The following is a 23758-nucleotide window of genomic DNA, read 5'->3' on the forward strand; positions in this document are numbered from 1 at the left end:
CAGGAACAAATGCCTCCTGGAGCAAGCAAAAAATTTGAAGCACCACAGGTTCCAGCAAAACCGCCGCCCCCCATCCCGCGCATGTACCTTTTAAGAGGTGACCGCTGTGCACAAAATATGTCAGGAATTAACTAAAGCCCATCCTGGGCCTGAAATCCCCCCGTAACCGCAGTGATCAGGCCAGGAATAAGCACCATCGCCCGGCTAGGTACCGGCTGGAAAGCGCTGAACAGTGAGAAACGCCCACAGAGACCCCGCCCCCTAGAGGCATTGGCTTCCCACTCTCTAGGCGTCTTGATCTCCAAGAAAATGGCCACCGGCTCCAGTGAAAGAGAAGACGCCAGCTGCGCATGCCAGCATGGAGACAAAAGGTGCCAGATCACGAAAAAATGGCAGCACGCACCTGTAACATGCGGCGGCCTAGCAAGGCCCGCCAGTGACAGACCGGGATCCCGGCGGGGGGTGAAGACCCCCCCCCCCCGGACAGAGCAGCCCACACGCCCCCATGCCATCACCCACCACCCCGCAGAGCACCCACAGGTGCTACCACACAAAAGGGAGCCCCCACTACAACTAGTGACCCGGGTTCCATCAGGTCAGGGGGAAGGCCATGGTAGGAGTGGAGGATCCAAGGGGACCCGCACAAAACAAAGGGGGTTAAAAGAGGGAGTTGGTACCTACAGACCCACTCACCTCAGAGGGGGGACAGTACTCACCATACCACGCAGTTGAGGGAGGGTGTCCATCTAGACAGGCATCCTCTGCACCACAGTGAGGGCACTGTCGGCCGAGGGGCACGCTGCGACTCAGGTATGCCAGGTGTGTGCATCCCGGTGCGATATCACCGCAGGCCAGTCCCCGTCCATGGGACTATAGTCGCTGTGCAGACCCAGCGCGGAGCTATAGTCGGCAAGCGCTCGCTGGCCCAAACTGGGAGACCGTAAGGCTCTCATATAGCCAGTCTGAAACCCAGCCGGCATATTAACAGGAATCAGCAGCAAAAAAAAACAAAAAAAATAGTTAAGAGAAAAAAAATCGGATTTTTGTAAGATCTTACCGTAAAATCCTTTTCTCTTAGCTCATTGACAGACGTAGTCTTCTTGATTCACAAGAACTGGGTTATGTTGTCTCCGCAGGAGCAGGACTAGGCAGAAAGAAAAAACGTTCTGGCTCCACCTTAGGGGCAGTCCCTGAGTGTATATCCTCCCTCTCTCTGCTACAAGGCATCAGTTCTGTCACAAAGCAGCAACAGAGAATTTAACCCAACCCAACTCAATGATAGAGGGGCGGGTACTACGTCTGTCAATGAGCTAAGAGAAAAGGATTTTACGGTAAGATCTTACAAAAATCCGATTTTCTCTGTCGCTCATTGACAGACGTAGTCTTCTTGATTCACAAGAACTGGGACATCCAGAAGCAGTGCCACAAATGAGGGGTGGGATTGACCGAAATCAAAATCCAATCTAGAAGGCCCAACCAGTGCCAAACTAGAAGTTTTAAAGGCTCATTATAAACAAAGAATGAGACTCAAATGAAAATTCCCAATGTAAAAAACCCCCGAGGCAGACCACTGGTCTCCTCAAATGGCGGCCTGCAAAACCTTGCGGCCAAACGAGGCATCAGACGATGCCATTACATCAACTTTATAATGTTTTGTAAAGGTATGCACCGACGACCAGGTAGCCGCCTTGCACACCTGGACCACTGACGCCTGATGGCGAAAGGCCCATGACGCACTAAGTGCCCGAGTGGAGTGCGCCTTAACAGGGAACGGGGGCTCCCGACCCTTAATAGAATAAGCCTGTACCACCATCTGTCTGATCCATTTGGAAATAGTCGCGGCAGATGCAGGCAACCCCTTTTTGGGTCCATCCGGGATCACAAAAAGTGAATCCGTCTTGCGAAACGAGTCTGTCGTTTTCAAGTATACCCTGATCGCCCGGACCACATCCAAGGAGTGTAAAGCAAACTCCCGAGGATGACTGGGCTTAGGACACAGGGAAGGTAATACAATTTCTTCATTCAGATGAAATTCTGAAACCACTTTGGGTAGGAAGGATGGATTCGGACGAAGAACCACCTTATCTCTATGAACCACCAGATATGGGGAACGACAAGATAAAGCGGCCAGTTCTGACACCCTGCGTGCAGAAGTGATAGCCACCAAGAAGGCCACCTTCTGGGACAATGTAGGTAGAGGAATCTCCCTAATATCTTCAAAGGGAGGTTTCTGAAGAACCGACAATACTAAATTAAGATCCCAGGGTGGTAACGGCGCGTGCACTGGCGGAGCCAGATGTCGCACCCCCTGGATGAAATTCCGCACCAAGGAATGAGTAGCCAAAGGCTTCTGAAAGAAGATAGCTAATGCTGAGACCTGACCCTTGATAGTACTCAAGGCCAGTTTCTGCTCAACCCCTTGTTGCAGAAAAGCTAATATTCGACTAACCGAATAAGACCGTGGACGGAACCCCAGAGGTTCACACCATGCAATGTAGGACTTCCATGTACGATGATAAATCTTTCTGGAAGTCGCATTCCTTACTTTAACTAGAGTAGGAATAACTGAAGCTGACAATCCCTTGTCCTTCAGCACCTGGGTATCAATAGCCAGGCCGTTAAAGCCAGCGATCGAGAAGCAGGATGGAAGATCGGTCCCTGAGACAGTAGGTCCTCCCTGAGAGGAAGTCTCCACGGGACGTCCGCCACCAGTCTGACCACGTCGGCGTACCAAGCTCGGCGAGGCCAGTCCGGAGCTACCAGGATTACTGGAATTCCTTCCTCCTCTATCCTGCGAAGAAGTCTTGGCAGTAACCCGAGAGGAGGGAAGGCATACATTAGCTGGTATTGCCCCCACGGGGCGATCAGTGCGTTTGCGGTCTCTGCTAGAGGATCGCGGGAGCGAGCCACGAATCTCTGTACTTTCCTGTTGAATCGTGATGCCAACAGATCCACATCCGGGGTGCCCCACCGTAGGCACAACTGGTGGAAAACTTCTGGATGGAGGGACCATTCCCCCTGATCCAGAGTCTGACGGCTGAGATAATCTGCCTGCCAATTCTCCACCCCCGGAATGAACACCGCAGAGATAGCTGGAACAAATCGTTCCGCCCAGCGAAGAATGCAAGCCACTTCTTTGGCCGCTCGGACACTCTTGGTGCCCCCCTGGTGATTGACATAAGCCACGGCCGTGGCGTTGTCCGACTGGATCCGAACCGGGCTGCCCTGGAGCTGCTCGGTCCAGTGAATCAGACAAAGTCTGATCGCTCTCAGTTCCAATACATTTATCGGCAACCTGGATTCTTCCAGGGACCAAAGTCCCTGGACAGATAACTGACCGAGAATTCCTCCCCATCCGGATAGACTGGCATCCGTGGTCACTATCGTCCAATATATTGGCAGAAATGACTTTTCCTGGCTGAGCATCGGAGACCGAAGCCACCAGACCAGAGACTCTCTGGTCTGTTTGCTCAATCGGATCCGATTGTCCAGGGATTCCGGATTCCGATTCCATCTGAGAAGAATCTCTTGCTGAAGAATTCGGGTATGGGACTGGGCAAATGGGACTGCTTCGAAGGAAGCCACCATCAATCCCAGAACCCTCATGCAAGTTCGAAGAGAAGACCAGCTGTTGGATAGTAACAACTGGTCTGCTGATTGAATCTTCCGGAGTTTCCCTACCGGAAGGAAAACTCTTGACCTGACTGTGTCTAGAATTAGACCCAGATATTCGAGCCTCTGGGTGGGAACCAGAAATGACTTTTGCTGGTTCACCAGCCACCCGAATTCCTGTAAAGAAATTATAGTAATTTCTATGTTTTGTAGCAGGGTCTGAGGAGACTCTGCATGAAGCAGGAGATCGTCTAGGTAACCTAGAATCGATATGCCTCTTAGGCGCAGTAGTGCCAGCATTGGGGCCAACACCTTCGTGAAGACCCGAGGAGCCGTGGCGAGACCGAAAGGTAACGCCACAAACTGATAGTGGTTCTCTTCTACGGAAAAGCGTAGAAACCGCTGATGTCCTGCGAAAATGGGAATGTGAAGATAGGCGTCCTTGATGTCTATGGACGCTAGGACATCCCCTGGATGCAGGAAGGCTGCTACTGTGCGAATGGATTCCATCTTGAATTTCCTTATGTTGAGAAAGGAATTGAGTGCCCTTAAGTCCAGAATTGGACGCACTTTGCCCTCTTTCCTGGGTATTGTAAATAGGTTTGAATAAAACCCTTGAAAACGTTCTGTCCAAGAAACGTGGACTACCACTCCTTGTTGTAGTAAATCCGTGACTGCTCTCCGCAGATCTTCTAAACGATCCGGGGATAGTCGGATATTGGAAGGGAAGAATCGCGCCGGTGGGAGAGATCGAAACTCGATCTTGTACCCTGACCTTATGACTTCGCAAACCCACTTGTCCGGGATTCTGGAAAGCCATGGCTCGGGGAACCGGCGAAGACGTCCCCCCACCCCAATTATGGGTGGGGGCGCACCTTCAGGCTTTGGACGATTTATCTTCAGGTCTGGAGGGGGCGGGCTTTTGCTTGCCCGACCAACGTCCCCTGAAGCCTCCTGAAGGAGCTTTGGAGGACTTAATTTTTTCACCCGCGGGACGAAAAAACTTTTTGTGAGCAGAGAAAGAAGGCCCTCGTCTTTGACGAGTTCCTTTACCCTTAACCTTTTGCGGTAAAAAGGTGCTCTTTCCACCCGTGAGATCCTTAATGATCTCATCTAAGTTGGCTCCAAATAGCCGCTCTCCTAAAAAGGGGATATTAGCCAATGCTTTTTTGGACCCTTGGTCGGCTAACCAACCTTTTAGCCAGTGTACGCCTGAGAACCACTGCTGAAACTGATGCTCGCGCCAATAATGGAGTGGCGTCTAACGCCGCATCACACACAAACTGTAACCCCTGTATCATTTGTTCCAACAAATCTGATACCGCCTGAGGGACCTCTTCTAAGTCCCGGCGTAACCACTTGGTCCATTCAGTTACAGTCTGCGAAACCAGACCAATAGCAATTATTGGTCTGAAAGCTGATCCAATCAAGGAAAACATGGTGCGAGACATAGCTTCTATCTTGCGATCCACTGGATCTTTAAAAGACGGAGCGTCTTCTAAAGGAATAACCGTGGCTTTATTCAATCTAGCAATTGGTGAATCCACCACAGGTGGTTCTGTCCATTTCTTAATGAGGGTTTCCTCAAACGGATAACGCCTGTTAATGCGTTTAGAAATAGCAGAGGTGCGTTTTGGCAGACTCCATTCTTCTTTGATTGGATTGCCAAAACATTTGGGCAATGGAAAAACCTTTGCCACTTTGATGCGTTTTTTAGTCCCAAAAGGGATTTCAGTTTCAGCTATTTCCGACGGAATACCCTGTAATCTTAAGGTTTCTTGAACAGATACAATGAGTGCGTTTACCAACGCTTCCTCTCGGGCTATGGCTGATGCCGAAACATCCTCCTCACTGTCTGAAGAGACAGTACCCGAGACACCAATCCCAGATGAAGTACCTGCAACTGCAGAAATAGGCTCAGAGTCTGAATCCGAAGTTTCAGATAATAAGGGGCTAGGCGGGGGTCGCTTTCTTGCGCCCTGTCCCTAACAAGCCACTTCCACCCGGGACACAAAAGTTTCCATAATAGCTGACAATGATTCAACCGTCAGTGGGGTGCTGGAGGATCCTGCAGACACCTCGAGGGGATCCGGTGGAGATACATGAGTGGCAGGGTCCATGTTAATTCAGGACACCTCTGCCAGAAAAAACAAAAAAACTTTTTCTTTTTTTTTAAATCAAAAAAATACCTCTTTTTTTTTTTTTTATGTGTCTCCCCCTAGCGCAATAGCGCCCCTCAGAGTACCTGCTTCTCGATCCCCACAGAGAGAGAGAGGGACCCCCAAGGCTCACCACCCGATGCAGAGAAGTTTCCACCCAACTGCAGTCAGCGTCTGTCTTTTACAGACTGGAAAGAGCTGTGTTCGTTTTCCCGGGTAGAAGGACGTGGCTCCGCCCCCTGTGTACGCCTTCCGGCGTTCCCAGCGCTCCATGAGGTAGCTGGGCTCATCAAACATGGCCGCCCCCATACAGGAGACAATAGACTCCAAAAACATGGCGGCCGGCGTGACCTGAGGACATACATGCACCTAGTCTACGGCAAAATGGCGGCGGACCGCCGAAATCGTTTTTCCCAGCACATCCACCTGCATCTCTGCTAAGTGGCGGTTTATCGATCTGCAGGAGGTACACTACAATTAAGGTAGGATTATACCTCCTATGTCTGCTGTAATACTACAGTCTGCTGGGTAGAGTGTTAGCTCTCAAACCAAGTCCACTTCCCACCAAACACATACTGTATTTACAAGGGGGACTTTTAGTGTCAGATATATACTGACCATGTATGGAGGGGCCCATAATTCATACTGCCTCATAACGAGGAAAAAAGGGAACGTTTACTCACCATACCGAACCGACAGGCACCCTCTCTTCACAATACCCTCTCCACCGGGGTGGGGGGTTGTGGACCACTCCGGACGCCTCGACTCTCTGGTTCCTGGCGTCCAAGCGAGACTTTTAACTCGCAAGGTCAGTCCCTCCAATGGGACTCCGTCGCGGCCGACCCAGTGCGGAGCTCTGGTCTGCACGCGCTCGTAGGCAGAAACCGGGGTGACCACTGGATCTCAACATCCAGCCCGGCCCCGCATACTTACTTGAATGTGTCGCGGCCGACCAAGCGCAATGCAATGGTCTGCGCGCGCTCGTAGGCCGGCTGGGGTGACCACTAGTGTCGCCCAGTCCGGCGTTTTTGCTTGAAGATCTCACAGGAAAAAAACACTGGAGAAAACTACCTAAAAAATATTTTTTCTAAAGAAAAAATCTTGCCAGGACCAAAAAGATCCCAGCAAGGAACTTAGGTCCTTACTCCTGACTAGACAGAAAAAAACTGATGCCTTGTAGCAGAGAGAGGGAGGATATACCCTCAGGGACTGCCCCTAAGGTGGAGCCAGAACGTTTTTTCTTTCTGCCTAGTCCTGCTCCTGCGGAGACAACATAACCCAGTTCTTGTGAATCAAGAAGACTACGTCTGTCAATGAGCGACAGAGAAAAATGTTCCCTTTAAGACATTTAAAAATGAAACCAGGACAAACATCTCCGCAGGGAACTGTGTAGCCACTCCTGAAACCAGGCAGCAAAAAACGGTCTGTGCTTTGGTGAGGCTGAGGGTAATAGCCCAGGGTACGCCCCCTGGGCATGTGAAACCTTTGTCTGAAATGCCTGGTCACTCCTGGTGGGAGGAGCTATTACCCAACCGTCTATGATTAAGCAGCAAGCCACATTCGTCGGTGGACGATAGAGAAAATCTACCTGCCAGTTCTCTATACCTGGAATAAAAACTGATGTCAGGTGTGGCACAAACTTCTCTGCCCAGGACAGGATGATATCCTTTCTGGGCTGACTGACTCTTTGTGCTTCCATGATGGTTGATATAAGCCAAAGCCGTGGCATTGTCGGATTTCACCCTGACAGGGTGACCCCGAAGTCTGGGCGTCCAGTATTTCAAAGCCCGACTGACTGCTCGGATTTCCAGAATGTTGATGGAAGGACCTCTCTCTACCCAAGACCATTTCCCCTGGACAGTGGCTTCCTCCAGAACCGCTCCCCAGCCAGAGAGACTGGCATCTGTAATCACCACTTTCCAGGTCACTGGAAGAAAGGATTTCCCCTTCTTCAGATTCCTGGTCAACCACCAGTTCAGACTTGGTAGTACTCTTGGTACCAGAGACATGGACCAGTCCAGAGACTGAACCCTTCCGGTCCATATAGAGAGAATGTTGTTCTGTAAGGGTCTGGCATGAAATTGAGCATAGGGAATTGCCTCCAATGTGGACACCATCTTCCCAAGTAACATCATGCAAAGACGTATAGAAGGATATCTCTGCCTTACTACAGACCGAACCAGATCCTTTAGGTCTGTGACCTTTCTTGTTGGCAAGAATATCTTTCCCTGTACCGTGTCCACAAGACGACCCAGATATTCCAGACACTGAACCGGCTGTAATGCTGATTTTGCCAAGTTCAGTATCCAACCCAGACGTTCTAGGAACTGTACTGTCTGGAGGACATTTCGGCTTAGAGCCGAAGCCGATTGATCCATTAGTAATAGATCATCCAGATATCCCATTACAGATAATCCCTTGGGATCTTAGAACAGCAAATACTGGAGCTAGCATCTTTGTGAACACTCTTGGAGCTGTGGCTAACCCGAAGGACAGGGCCACAAACTGAAAATTATGGGTTTTCTATTGCAAAGCGTAGGAACCTTTGATGAACCTGGAATATAGGCACGTGAAGATATACATGCTCGATGTCTATGGATGCTAGAAATTCCTCTCCCTGTAGGGAGGCCATGACTGAACGAATTGACTTCATATGGAAAGTAAGAATGCTCAGAAACTGGTTTTGAGATCCAGAATAGGTCTCAAATCCCTGTTTGGGTTGGAGATTACGAACAGGTTTGAGTAAAAACCCCTGAACTTTTCATCTCCGGAACCTCCATTATCACTCTTTGAGCCTTCAGCTTCCAATGCCAGAAAGAGACCTTTTTAGGGGGATCTGTTGGTATACCTGAGCTTACAAACCGAGGATACGGGAACACGCAAAATTCCAGTTTGTACCCATGCAAAATAGTGGAGCTAACCCAGTTGTCTTGGATCGATTCCCCCTAAACCTTTGAGAACTGCAGCAGGCCCCCCCCCCCCAAGTGGGGGCGCCCCTTCACAGAGTAGGCTTAGAGGAAGACTTTTCTAATCTCTGGGCCCAGGGATTTTTCTGACCCTGCACTGAAGGCTTGATTCCGGACCCAGATGGTTGAGGCTGTCGCCACCGTCTGCAGTTAGAAGCACTAAGCACTGGTAGTAGGAGTGAAGGGGATCTTAAAAGGACGAAATTCTACAGTTTAGGCGTGGGGCTGAGGGTTATTGTCTATTGATCTTAAAAGGACACCTGCTCTTCCTTTTCACAGCTAGCAACGTACTCCCCCCCCCCCCCCCCCCCGAGATATTTTGGATATACTTCTCCAGATCACCACCAAAAAGGCATTCTCCCAGAAAAGGGAAGCTAGCCAGTAATTTTTTCCATGGTAATTACGCAGACCAGCTCTTTAACCATATTGTGCACATATGCACTATCAGACCAACTCATGAGATTTGCCTTATGGAATCCATAAGAGCATCCACTGCGAAACATAATGTGTGAGGTAGATCTTCCACAGACTCTCCTTGAGAAGGAACCGTCTTGGACACTAACTTCATAAGGTCTTTTAACCTCCCTGGCAGTATGATTATGTCAGGAATTATATACCAAAAGCTGTACAATTTTTTTCATGGAAATTTGGCGTTATGTATTATAGGCCTACAATTCTTAGTAATTACTGACTTAAACCTGACCAAAACAAGAGTCTAGTAGACATCCCAGATGTGATAAATTTGAAACACAAACGCATGAATTATAATCGAATCAATAATATAATTTTATTATATAATAAAATTATATTATTGATTAGATTATAATTCATGCGTTTTATATACACATATATTATATATATAATCGAATCAATAATATAATTTTATATATACATACATACATACATATATATATATATATATATATATATATATATATATACATACATACATACATACACACACACACACACGCGTGTGTGTATATAGATATATATATATATATATATATATATATATATGTGTGTGTGTGTGTGAGAGAGAGAGTGTGTGTGAGAATGTGTGTGAGTGAGTGTGTGTGTGTGTGTGTGTGTGTGTGTGTGTGTGTGTGTGTGAGTGTGTGTTTATATATAAAATGTGTTTGTGTTTTGTGCAACGTTTTGAATTTCCCTCCCTAGTTCCCCTCCCATGCAGCATTGCTGCTGCAGGGAACGGAACTAGGAAGTCATCAGACCAACAGAAGAGCGGCGGGACTCTCGGCTGGCGGTCACAGCAATAAGAGATCATCGCTGGATTGCCAGGAGAAGGCAAGAGACACCGCTGCGCTCTATGCACATCTACCCCGAGCGTGACTCGGGGATACCGATCCTGGACTAAAAAATCCACCCCGAGTCATGCTCGGGATTACCGCCAGGGAGGTTAAAGACTGACACACTCCTATGGCCGCTACTGCTGGTTGTATCACAGATCCTGCAACCGCAAAGGAGGCTTTCAATAAAGATTCCAACTTTTTATCTGCTGGATCTTTAAAAACCTGGGCATTATCCACAGGGCAGGTTAAACTCTTGTTAACCAAAGAAATGGCAGCATCCACAGCGGGTATATTTCATTTCTTCGTAAACTTTTCCTCCATAGGATACAATAGTGAAAACCTTTTAGGAGGAACAAAAATCCTATCAGGATCCCAATTATTACCCATTTCATGCGCAGAGTGTGGATGTATGGGAAACGTTTGAGGACTATGAGGAGGGCGCAATGAGCCTAGAGAGGAAAAAGACTTCAGCTGTCTCTAAGGGAGGAAATTTGTATCCAGATCATTTCAGTAAGAGACTGAATTAAACACTGTGTTTGAGAGGCTGATAGAGACTCCTCTGACCCTGACTGCCCAGAGGTGGAAATCTCAGCTTGAACTTCCATAGGGTCACCATCAGCTAATTCTTCCACATCCTCTGCCCAATCCTGAACTGATTCAGTGGGTGGCTCAGGTGAGGGGGATCTATCACGTTTCCTCCCTCCTTGTGATGCTGCAATTATGCCAGCAATCCTACCCTCAAGGCTGGCTAATGCTGATGCCAAATAATCCTTAGTAACGTAGGTTGTGGCAAAAGTACTTGAAGTAGCTACTATGCCTGACAACTGTAATGGCTCAGATTGGCTAATTGCTCTTCAGTAGACACAGTGGAAGCACGGCTAGGACCCTCAAGGCCTGATGGTGGCATCACAATGTCTCTTCAACTGTGCCCCCACCCAGCCCTTTTCGGGCAGACATTGCTTTATAGCAAGACAAACTTGAGGTACTAACTTAAGTTACTCACATGGCACTCGGTCGCTTATCTTTTTTAAAGGGAACAGTGCATAAAATATTTGCAATTATGCCAACAACTTTTACCTTCAAGGTTTGCTGTATGTGTAAACATTTTAAATTGGACTCACCAGTCCTGCCTCAGGATTCTGTTTTGAAACAGGAATCCAATCTTCACCCATCACGGTGAGCTTTGTCTTGGCGACCTTCAAGGACTGGGTCCCCTAGTTTTTAGAGGGACCACGGCCTTGGACCTGTAGAGCACCCTACACGGAGCGCCTTTGGGGTGTGGTATTTCAAGGGTCCAGATCCCAGGGTCTAGCGCCTAAAAAGGGACAGCATTACAGGCAAAACCTTGTATCTGCTTTGCGAGGTTCAGGTACCATCTTTTTAGTCCATTGACTGTTTAAGATGGATCTGATAGCTAACCCCTTAGATTCAGTGATCTTTGATCAGGGTATGTAGTATATCTTCTTTCTTCTTTGAAAAGAAATATGGAGAGATACTCCACAGTGACCATCAGCTTTAGACACTGGAGAGAAGTACTTCCTGTGTGGAAGGGGTTATACAGGGGGCATTCTTTCTGATTGGTTGCCTGTAGGTGGCTTTATAACCCGTATGTTCTGATTTATGGCTCTGTGTCCCGTGATGTACGAAAAGAAAAGTGTATATTGAATGGTTCTCGCAAAATTTTTAGCGTTTACAAACTATGGGATACATTTATGGACTTTATTACTATTTTTACTAGTAATGGCGGCGATGAGTGATTTTTAGCTGGACTGCAACATTGCGGCAGACAAATCTGACACTTAGTGCCATTTTTTGGGGACCAGTGATACCAATACAGTGATCAGTGCTAAAAAAGAAAAAAAAAAAAGCCTCCTGCATAAAGTTCCTGCATAAATGACACTGGCAGGGAAGCGATTAACACTAGGGGCAATCAAGGGGTTGTGTGCGCTACTAGGGAGTGCTTTCTAACTGTACAGGGAGTGGATGTACTAGAGCAGTGGTTCTTAACCTGGGTTCGATCGAACCCCAGGGGGTTCGGTGGGTCAGTCTCGAGGGTTCGGCACACCCTCCACTAGTACCACTTCGCTGTCAGGGACTATTTCTCCAGTTTCGGGCATGTCCTTCCGCTCCCGCTCCGTCATCATGGAAATAGATAACATCCAGTGGCGTAGCGTGGGGGGTGCAGGGGGGGCCGGCCACACCGAGCGCAACATCTGGGGGGGCATCCATTCCGCAGTGTCATGTCACTCACTCTGTCATGATAGGCTGGCTGCCGCTGCCCACTGAATCTGCTCGCACTCGCAGCTCTCTCTGGCTCACTCTCACTGCTGAGCCAGAGCCGGCGTCGCCCACTGTGGAGTGGTGGGGAGACAGGCATGGCGTGCGGTGCGGAGAGGGACTGTCTGGGGGAGGGACTAACCCGAGCAGCGGCCGCCCAGCGCAGTGCGGGAGAGAACCACCAGGCCAGGCAGCCGCAGCAGCAGAAGAAGCCGGCAGGTGAGAGGCCAGAGAGCCAGTGGTGCTGCAGCCGGAAAACCTAGCCTGTGATCGGGAGTCGGGACACAGGTGAAAAAAAGGTAGGACTGGAGTAGTACTGGCTGTACTAGTCTAGTGACTGACTGTCTGAATGACTGTGAGAACACTGAGAAGACTATGTAAAGGGGATCTATTTTATGGGGAACCTGGCCTGCTGTAAGGGGGGAGATATAAATGGGGGACGGGACCTCACCCTGGCCTGCTGTAAGGGGGGATCTATATGGGGGACATCATCCCCCATATAGATCCCCCCTACAGCAGGCCATGGTGAGGTTAGGTCACTCTGGGGTCCCCCATATAGATCCCCTTACAGCAGGCCAGGGTCCGGACCTCACCCTGTCCTGCTGTAAGGGGGGAGATCTATATGGGGGACGGGACCTCACCTCACCCTGTCCTGCTGTAAGGGGGAGATCTATAAGGGGGACGGGACCTCACCTCACCCTGTCCTGCTGTAAGGGGGGATCTATATGGGGTATAGATCCCCCCTTATGTTTTAATGGTTTTGTTCTTTGTTCTTAATGGTTTTGTTCATTTTGTGCACCTATGTATAAATATATACCTAAAATAATATATACCCATGTTTTGAATTTGAAAAAATCATATTTTATTTTTCCAATTAAGAAGGGTTCGGTGAATGCGCATATGAAACTGGTGGGGTTCAGTACCTCCAACAAGGTTAAGAACCACTGTACTAGAGGAAGAGAGAGATCGGTGTTTCAGTTTAGCTGAAACACAAGATCTTAATTTTCCTTCCTGAGAGAACAGCGGTCTGCCTTGTTTACATAGGCAGACAGCCGTTCTGTCGCCATGCCTAACGATTGGTGGGTCCCAGCAACCACTGGACCAGCCGATTGGCTTCCGCTGTGTCCAATCACAGGGTAAGCGGTGCACCCCCCGAAAACCCGTGCATAAAATCACGTACATGTATGTGATTTTGCGCAGTCTGGAAATGGTTAAACTTGTAAACAAAAAGTGCCAGAAAAGGCTTGGTCGGCAAGTGGATATACAACTACAAGACTGTAGACATAAGAAGTGCAATGCTAGATTTGAGGCAGAATTAGGAAAAAATGTTTATTTTCAGGGTACTGCTTAGGCACAATTAACATTTCTAAATGCTCCCTAAAAGATAGAAAATATTTAATTTGAGTTCAAGCCCACATTAAAAAAGGTAGAAACCTTTTATACATAGGTAATAATAGTAACAATGAATAATAATAATGAATCCAGCATTCAAGCGATTAAGAGTAAAACAGTATTGACTAGAACATACCTGAATCTGAATCTCATCAGAAAGTTCATGTGCCTGGCCAAAGAACTGCTTTGCCAGTGGGTCAGTGACTTGAACAGTCACTTTGAGTCCAGTTTTTCCCTTCATTTTGGCATACACATTCATGGCAAAGTTGTACTGTCCCGGAAGCTCAACAGACACCTATGAGAGATCCACAAAGGAAAACACATTTTAGTTGTTATGATGTTAAAGGTGAAGTATGTGCAAAAAATTCAATTTTTGTACTTACCCTAAAGGAGTAGGACTAGACAGAAGAAAAAACACCTGGCTAAGCCCATGGGCCGTCCTCAGCTTGGTATATAACCCCCCTCTCTGCTCTAGGTAATCAGTTTTGTAGCAAGCAGTATTAGAATTCCATAGAGGGGTAGGTGCTGTGTCAGTCGATGAACTCAAAGAAATGGATTTTACGGTAAGTACAAAAATTTCATTTTTCACTTTTGTACTCTTTCGTTCATCGATGGACATCATAACTACTGGGACATCCAAAAGCAGTGCCAAAAAGGAAAACGAAGGGTGGGTAAAACAACCCAAGGCTAAACATAGGAGCCCTTAACCTGGACACAGGAGTCTTAACTGGGTCACAGGAGCCCCCGTCTCTGAAAAATAAAAGTTTAAAGAAAAACCCCTTTAAGAGGGAACAGCCCCTCCTAAACAGCAGCCTGCAAAAAGTTGCAGCCAAAAGAAGCAGATGCCAAAGTATCTACCTTCTAGAATTTTGTGAAGGTATGCACAGACGATTTAAGCGGCCGCCTTGCAAACTTGTGATTTTGATGCCTGATGACAGAAGGCCCAAAAAGGACTCAGCTCTAGAGTAGAATGCGCCGTGGCAGGGAAAGGTGGAACCTGACCTTTAATGCAATAGGCTTGAGTCACCGTCTGTCTGCTCCATCTGGAGATGGTAGCCAAAGAAGCAGCCAGCCATTTCTTGGTCTGTCAGTAACCACAAAAAGTGAGTCTAACCTCCGAAAGGACTCAGTAGCTGCCAGATACACCTGAATCGCACAAACCAAATTCAAGGTATGCCAAGCAAATTCCTTTGGATGAGCCGGCTTGGGACACAAGGAACGGAACACAATGTCCTCATTCAAATGGAAGTCAGACACAACTTTGGGCAGGTACGAAGAACCACTTTATCCCTATGGAGCACTAAATAGGGACTGCGACAGGATAATGCCGCCAATTCCCATACCCTGCGGGCCAAGGTAATGGCCACCAAGAATGTAACCTTCTGGGATAACGTAGACAAGAGAATCTCCCGAATATTCTCAAATGGAGGTTTCTGTAGAACTGAAAGTACTAAATCTCATGGCGGCAAATGAGACCGTACAGGTGGAGCCACATGTCTACCCCCTGAATGAAGGTACAAACTAAAGAGTGCGTGGCTACTAATAAAAAGAATTCTCAAAAAAAAAAAAGTGCGTGGCTAGGGGTCGCTGAAAGAAGATTGCTAGGGCAGACACCTGGTCCTTAATAGCACTCAAGGCCAACTTCTGATCAACAAGAAAAGGATCGAGGATGAGTGTTGATCAACTCACACCAAAAAATGTACGCTTTCTACGTAGGATATATCTTGCTCTATGTAGGTATATTTTGCTGGAAGACGACTTCCTCACCTTCACCATAGTAGGGATCACTGATCCAGACAGATCTTTATCTGTCAGCACCTGGCTTTTAATAGCTAATCCAGCGACTGTAAAGCAAGGTGGTAGATTTTGATCTTGGGACAACTGGTCTTCTCTGAGAGGAAGCCCCCAAGGGACGTTTATGGCCACCAGACTGATTGAAAGATCCTCACTCTTGATTCCTCACAGGAATTGCAGAAGAAGCCTGAGCCAAGGATGATACTGGCCTTACCGTGGCCCTTGGATGCCGGTGGCGTTTGCCAGAGGAACCCGTGATCTGGCCAGGAACCTCTTTATCCTCCTGTGGAGCCGAACCTGCTAAAGGAGCTGCATGAAGGACTGTGCAAAGAGAACTGTCTTGAAGGTGGATACCACCAGACTCGGTTCTCTCTCCCATTCTGCAAACAGGTTCTATCTGTGTGACAGCAGCCGGTAAATCACGGCCTGTGGTTCCTCAAGTTTGTCCAGTGGAAGGACCACCCTGGTCAGAATTATAATCAGACCTCGATAATCAATCACCTGGGCAGGAATAGGGGGGACCTTAGGTAGTTCGGACATCACCTTTGCAGGAATTAAATCCGCACAAGGAGACTCAGGACCTGAAAAAGGACAATCTTTTTCCCCCTTTCTGGGTACCCCTAAAAGAATCATTTTGTGGATTCCCTTGACGCTCATGAAGGAGGTCCACGAGGCTGGAAACCAGCGAAGATGTCCCCCCACCCCAATAATTGGCGAGGGAAGACCTTCATGCTGAAGGTATCTTGTCTGTGGGTCCGGAGAAGCTAGCTTTAGGCTTACCAGACCAAGGATGCCTGGAACCTCCCGGGGAAGATTTGAAAGCTCTATTTCCCTTATACTCCATCTCAGAAGCACAACATTTTCTATGATCCAAAGCTGCATCACAAATAAACTGCAGCCCATGGACCAACTGGTCTGCTAAATCAAGCAGTGGGGACCTGCTCACCCCTCAGGCCCAGGTGCAAAAGTGTGGCCCATTTAATTAGGGTCTGAGACACCAGGGCTGAGGCAAAGACCAGCCGCAATGACGAACCAGCCATAGTAAACCTGCTGCGTGCCACAGTTTCCACTTTTCTGTCACTTGGGTCCTTACAGGACAAGGGACTAGTCCACTCTTTTAAAAGAGACTCCTCAAAAGGGTAACGTACAGCAAAACCTTTGGGGACCACAAAGGGTAATTTTGGTTGTTCCCATTTCCTACAGGAAAACCTGTCAAAATAAGGCACATAAGGAAACACCTTTGGAGTATGAGGTGACTTATGCATACCAAACGCCACAGCCACGTCCGTGGCTACATCAGCCTCATTCTCCATTTTTAAAGTCTCATGCACTGCAGCAAAAGTGCGTCTACCAGCGCTATTTAATTAGCTGCTGCGACCGTGGAGGAATCATCCTCACTATCAGATGGATCTGGGGGTGTAATATTGAGCCCCCCCTGGATGGGCCATGTCCACAGTGGCATCAGGCTCAGAATCAGATGAGACAGACTGAGCAGGGAAAGGCAGGGGATGCTTCCTCCTGGGCCTTTGCCCACAAGCCACTTCCATCCGGGACACTAAGGACTGCAGGACCACCGTCCATGCAACCATGGGAAGCTGGGGTTCCGAGAGACCTGCCACCTCCATGAGGGGGTTAGTGGGGGAGATGTGGCCCTGAGGCTCAATAAGGAAAAGATGACCGTGCAGTACAAAAGCAATCTTTTGGCACCACTAAAGGCCCCCACCCAAGGCTCAGGGTACCTATCAGCAGAGATGACAGGGACGCCCAAGGACTCACCCTACTGTTCAGGGGAGTGCCGAGAATTGGGACCCAGCATCACTATGGACTCCATCCCTGTTCATATGACCTGGTCACAGGAAGAGGAAACTGAGGAGGAAGAGGTGGAGCTTCGGCATCCCCACAAGGCTTCAGTCATTTCCAGGACTAAGGGAAAATGGCCCCCGTGACATCATGGCCACCAGTTGAAGACCAGCCAGACAAAGGGAAAATGGCCCCCTTGACATCAGGCTACACAAACATGGCCGCCAACCAGAGACCAGCCAGACCAAGGGAAAATGGCCGCAATCAGCTACAGCATGCTGCCAGGATCTTCCCTGTGCCCTCTGCAAACCTGTACCCTCTTGCAAGGGGACCCCCCTCCTGAATGTAGGACACACATTAGGGGAGACTCCACTGCGCACTCTGCACTGGGACCCCCCTGCACTATACCCACACTGCAAACAGTGGGGCATGCACTTAGGGGTCTCCTACACTGGGACCCCTCCAGACTACCAGGGCAGGACACACTATCCTAGGACCCTTACAGAGTGGTGATAGCAGGAGCAGGGGAGACCCCAGGGGTCTTCGCTGCATCCTCCACCCTGGGACCCTCACCAGACTTCAGGGCCAGACAGGGGAGAAGCCCAGCTCACTGAGGGATTTTTAAGAATGGAAGGAGGGAACCTGTTGGCAGGTCCGACCTTCCAAAGATACCCGCGTCCATCCCAAAAAAAAAAAACACCAAAAGGGGAGAGGGGGGACTGTACTTACCCTTCCATGGTGCGGGTAACGCTCCAGACAGAATCTTTGCCACTGAAGTAGTGGAGCTGTCGGCCAAGGGACCGCTACGACTCAGACCCAAGCCCAGTCGTAAGCAACCCTGCAAGACGTTTACCTCGCGGGCCAGCCTCTGTCCGTGAGGCTATGTTGCGGCCCACCTAGTGTGTAGTTTGCATGTGCTCACTGGCTGGGCGGAATGCCTGGATCTAGATTATCGTCCAGCCCGGCAGTTGATTGTAGATCTCCCGAGAGAAAAACAAAAACAAAGTAAGGAAGGTGAAAAAAAAACAAAAACGTTAGGACCAGAGATCCCAGCCGTAAGCCTAGGTCCTTAGTCCTGACTAGACAGATTAAAACTGATTACATAGAGCAGAGAGGGGGGGGGGGGGTTATATACCAAGCTGGGGATGGTCCATGTGCATAGCCAGGTGTTTTTTGTTCTGCCTAGTCTCCCTACTGGAGGAGGCAATATAACCCAGAAGTTACGATTTCTGGAATGCTGTGTCAGTCGATGAACGAAAAATACATTTTTTAACGAGTTAGCGCTAATGAAGTTTGCACCACTTCTAGCTGCTACATTTATTACATCTTACTTTAACTCAAGAGATCTGTCTGATGCCGGCACGCTGCTAAATGCCTGGCGCTGCGACTTGTATTTCCAGATACAGTACACTGATTAACGTGGGTTGCTCCCTTGGCACCTCCTTTTATAAAAAGCCCTGCTTGCTTTTGAATCAATGCAAGACACTCCGATTGGAGGAAGGGTAATCTCCTCTCCTCCAATAAAACCAAATTTGTGCAAAGCTTTACCACGCCTATGGGGGCTGTCCCTGCAGGCATAACCCCACACACTGCTACAGCAGCCAGTTTAGTTGCAAGCAGTGTTTAGAAGACAAAAAACCCTATACCTCAGAAGCAGAGGGGCGGGAGCTGCGTCTGTCAATGAACTTCAGAGAAAACCATTTTATGGTAAGTACAAAAATCCAGTACTATTGTTCGACAGACGCAGCTCCATATCTTCTCAGACCATTGGGATGTCCCAAAGCAGTATTAAAACGCAAAGAAGAACTTAACTCCCCAAAGGCTAATTGTAGCCAATCAGGAAATATGGAGCTCAAAAAGGAACAACTGGAGCTCACCTAGCAAAAACATACACCCTCAAAGAGAACAAAAAAGATTCTCTTTAAACAGCAGCCTGCAAAACCTTGCGGCCAAAAGAGGCATCCGAAGATGCCCACACATCAACTTTGTAGAATTTTGTGAACGTATGCACAGACGATGAATGGGATTAGCTTTTAAAAAAAAAAAAAAAAAAAAAAAAAAAGCTAACTACAGAGCTTGCTGATAAATAATGCCAAACGAATATCACAGTGGTTGAGGTGATGAGAAGAATAAATCGATACCATACAGAAATTAGATCTAGCAATATTCTAGTAATTAAAAACCATAAAAACATAAATAAATGTGTGAAGAATAATTAAAATAAATAAATAAAACGTGACTGTTGGTGTATAAAAGTCCAATATATGTAAAGTGACTTGGTGCTCAAGAAGATCAAAGAAGGGTCCTTATACGATTCAAATAGAATTCAAGGTGCAGGTGCTTAAACATGATTGTCCTTAATATTCTGTGACGTCAATCCATTTCGCCGTGATTTGTGGCTAGATAAATTCACTTACCAGAACCAGTGGGTCCTATGTGCTTTACAGCACTAGGACCTTTCGCGCTTAGATGCCAAAAGGCTCCATATAGTGTAGTAAGTTTGTATAAAGTTTATTACCCACTACAATGGGTTAAAAGGCAAGGATTAAGTATAAAAAAATACATCCGTGGTGGTCAGCGGTCGGCTTGTGCGGGCTGTACGTCCCCTTTGCAGAGTGGCGAGCGGTACTTCCGGCTTGCGTTCCAGCTGCCTAGACGTAATGATGCTATGCGTTTCAAACTGACGCGTTTCGTTACATCCGGTGACGTCTTCAGAGTTTCTGTATGCACAGACGACAAAATTGCCACTTTGCAAACTTGCATCACTGACGTCTGGTGGGGAAAAGCCAAAGAGGCACTCAGCGCTTTAGTAGAATGCGCCTTCACTGAAAAAGGAGGAACCTGACCCTTCAGCGAGTAAACCTAAACAACCTTCTGCCTAAACCACCTGGAAATGGTCCCAGCAGACACAGACAATCCCTTACGCGGTCCCTCAGTAAGGACAAAAAAAGCATCTGACTTTCTGAAAGACTCAACCGCCAGGTAAACCCTGATCGCTCAAACCACATCCAAAGAATGCTAGGCAATTTCCCTAGGATTCCTGGACTGGGGACAGGCAGTGAAAGCAGCACAATGTCTTCATTCAAGTGAAAATCAGAAACCACTTTTAGGGAGAAAAGATTGATTTGGTCGGAGTACCACTTTATCACTGTGGACCAACAGATAAGTTGAGTGGCAGGACAATGCCGCCAATTCAGACACCCTGCGGACAGAAGTGATCGCCACCAAAAAGACAACCTTCTTAGACAAAGAAGGCAGAGGAAACTCCCGAACGTTCTCAAAAAGGAGGCTTTTGAAGAACAGAAAATACCAGATTTAGATCCCACGGAGGTAGCGGGGACCAACTTGGAGGAGCCATATGGCGCACTCCATGAATGAGGGTACGAATCAAGACATGCGTAGCTAACAGGCATTGAAAATATATCGCCAAGGCGACACTTGGCCTTTGATAGTGCCCAAAGCCAACCGCTGTTAAATCCCTTTCTGTAGCAAGGCCAAAACAATAGCAACCGAAAACAAGCGAGGGTGTACCTTCAGCGATTTGCACCATGAAATGTACGATTTCCACGTTCAATGATATATCATCCTGGAAGTTGACTTCCTAGCCTTCAAGAGCGTAGGAATCACAGAGTCAGAAAGACCTCTATCCCTCAACACCTGGCTTTCAACAGCCATGCCGTTAAAGCCAGCGACTGTAAAGCAGGATGGAAGATCAGACCTTGAGACAGCAGATCTTCCCTGAGAGGAAGTCTCCATGGAGCAACGGCAACAAACCTTATGAAGGTCTGCGTACCAAGACCGGTGAGGCCAGTCTGGAGCTACCAGAATAACCGGAATCCCTTCCACCTCTATTCTGCATAGAAGCCTCGGCAGAAGTTTCAGCTGAAGAAAGGCATAAATCAGCCGATACCCACCCCAAGGAGCCACCAGTGCATCTGTGGTGTCGGCCAGAGGATCTTGAGATCTGGCTACGAACCTCTACACCCCTTCTTGTTGAGACGAGAAGCAAACAGATCGAACTTTGGGGTCCCCCACCTGAAACAGGTGATGAAACACCTCCAGGTGTAGGGACCACCCACTGTCCAGGTTCCCTGGGCACAGAACTTACACAGCATCCTGCCACAGCCCGACAGGCTGTCCGTGGTTACCACCGTCCAAAACAACGGGAGGGAGGAAGGAAGGAATTGCCCTGGCATAGTGCTGGAGAGTTAAGCCACCATAACAGATCAGATCTGGTGTTGTGGCTCAACCAAATCAAATTGTCTAAAGACTTTGTATCCTTGTTCCATTTGATCAGAATCTCTTTTTGCAAAGATCTGGTATGGAACTGAGCAAACGGAACCGCCTCAAACATTGATACCATCAGACCAAAGGTCTACATGCAAGTTCACAGAGCCCCCTGCAACTTCTGCAGCTTGTCAGGGGGGGAAGAAAGACCCTCGCCAAGGCTGAATCCAGAGTCAGGCCCAGATAAGCCAGTCTCAAGGAAGGTATCAGGGTGGATTTCTTGAAACTGATGGTCCACCCGAACTCCTGCAGGGAGTCAATAGTGATCATCAGGTCGCCCACCAGGGCTGAATGAGAGTCTGTTCTCAATAGAAGATCGTCCAGTACCGCAATCCCCCTTGACACAACAATGCCAACACCAAGGCCAGTACTTTAGTAAACACCCTGGGAGCGGAGGCGGGACCAAAGAGTAACGTCACAAATTGATAATGTTCTTCTGCTACGGCAAAGCATTGAAACTGCTGGTGACAAGCGTAGATAGGGATGTGTAGATATGTGTCCTTGATATTAATGGAGGCTAAAAAGTCTCCCTGGTGTAGGGACGCCACTACCATTTGAATGGATTCCATGCAAAACCTGTGTACCCGCGCAAAGCGGTTCAGAGCCTTGAGTGCCAGAATTGGACACACACTGCCCTCTTTTCTGGGCACAGAAAAAAGGCTTGAATAAAAACCTTGAAAGCATTCCTGAGAGGGAACTGGTACAATCACCCCTTGCGACAGCAGATCTTGTACCGCCTCCCGTAGATCCTTTAACCGGTGTGGAGAGGCACGCAGGTTGGACGAAGGCAATCTGTCCAACGGGCAAGACCAGAATTCGATCTTGTACCCTGATCAAATCGGTTCGTGAATCCATTTGTCCTGAATCAAGGAAGTCCAAGGTTCCGGAAAGAAGCAAAGACGTCCCTCCACCCCAGAAGCGAGTGAGGGCGCTCCTTCATGCAGACGAGGATTTGTCCGTGGATCTAGACTGGCTGGGCATTGATTTACCTGACCATGGCTTCTTGGCATTCCCAGAAGACCTAAACGGCTTCTCTTTTTCTTGCGACCCGGAGGTACGAAAAAGCCGCTTATAAGCAGTGAAGGAAGGCCCCGTCTATGACGTGGCGCCTTGCCCTTAAGAGGACTCAAGGAATTTGACGCAAAAGAGCGCTGAAAAAGAATGGCCAGCGCAGACAACTGGGCCTTAATCGTGGTCAGCGCAAGACGCTGCTCCACACCAGTTTGCAGGAAAGCCAACACTCTCGCCACCGAAAAGGAGCGTGGATGGAACCCCTGCAACTCGGACCAGGCGAAATAAGCCTTCCAGGTACGATAATAAATCTTACCGGAGGAGGCCTTCCTGGCCTTGAGCAAGGTAGGAATGACCGCCGACGAGAGACCTCTGTCTCTCAAGACTTGGCTTTCAACAGCCACGCCGTCAAAGCCGGCGACTAAAGCAGGATGGAAGATCGGCCCTTGAGACAGAAGATCATCTCTTAGCGGAAGCCGCCAGGGAGGCTCGACGACCAGTTGCATGATGTCCGCGTGCCAAGACCGACGCGGCCAGTCTGGGGCCACCAGAATCACCAACCTCGGTTCCAAGACCAACCTGCGAAGGAATCTGGACAACAACTGAATCGGGGGGAAAAGGCATAAATCAGCCGATACTGATGCCCAAGGCACCACCAATGCGTCCGCCAGAGGGTCACGCGTTCGTGCCACGAACCTTCCCACCTTGTTGTTGAGACGAGACGCGAACAGATCCACGTCCAGGGATCATCCCCACGCACACAGCATCTGAAACACCTCCGGGTGGAGGGACCATTCCCCTTGGTCCAAGGTCTGGCGACTCAGATAGTCCGCCTGCCAGTTCTCTACACCTGGAATGTGAACCGCCGAAATCGCCGCTACCTGCGTCTTGGCCCAGGACAGAATCTCGGCCACATCCTTGGCCGCCCGGGAACTCCTGGTGTCCCCTCTTGGTGATTGATGTAAGCCACCGCAGTTGCGTTGTCCGTCTGCACATGCACTGGGCAGCCCCGAAGACGATCCAACCAACGGAGCAAACAGAGCCTGATTGCACGCAGTTCCAAGACATTTATCGGCAGGGAGGATTCCCCCTCCGACCAAGTGCCCTGGGCAGACAACTTGCCCAGAACTCCACCCCAGCCCCACAGGCT

General features: G+C 48.6%; 1 protein-coding gene across 1 annotated transcript in view; it reads right to left on the minus strand.

Moving 5' to 3' along the window:
• NUP210 (nucleoporin 210) overlaps positions 1–23758 on the minus strand; it is a gene marked incomplete at its 5' end in the record, with an annotated part of 331314 nt that overhangs the window by 119658 nt on the left and 187898 nt on the right. The window contains one exon of the mRNA XM_082265210.1: positions 13853–14011. Coding sequence (XP_082121336.1) covers positions 13853–14011 — 159 coding nt within the window. The remainder of the gene's footprint in view (positions 1–13852; positions 14012–23758) is intronic.

The sequence above is a fragment of the Pelophylax lessonae genome (genome assembly GCF_965119305.1).
Source record: "Pelophylax lessonae genome assembly, chromosome: 8".
Classification (NCBI taxonomy): domain Eukaryota; kingdom Metazoa; phylum Chordata; class Amphibia; order Anura; family Ranidae; genus Pelophylax; species Pelophylax lessonae.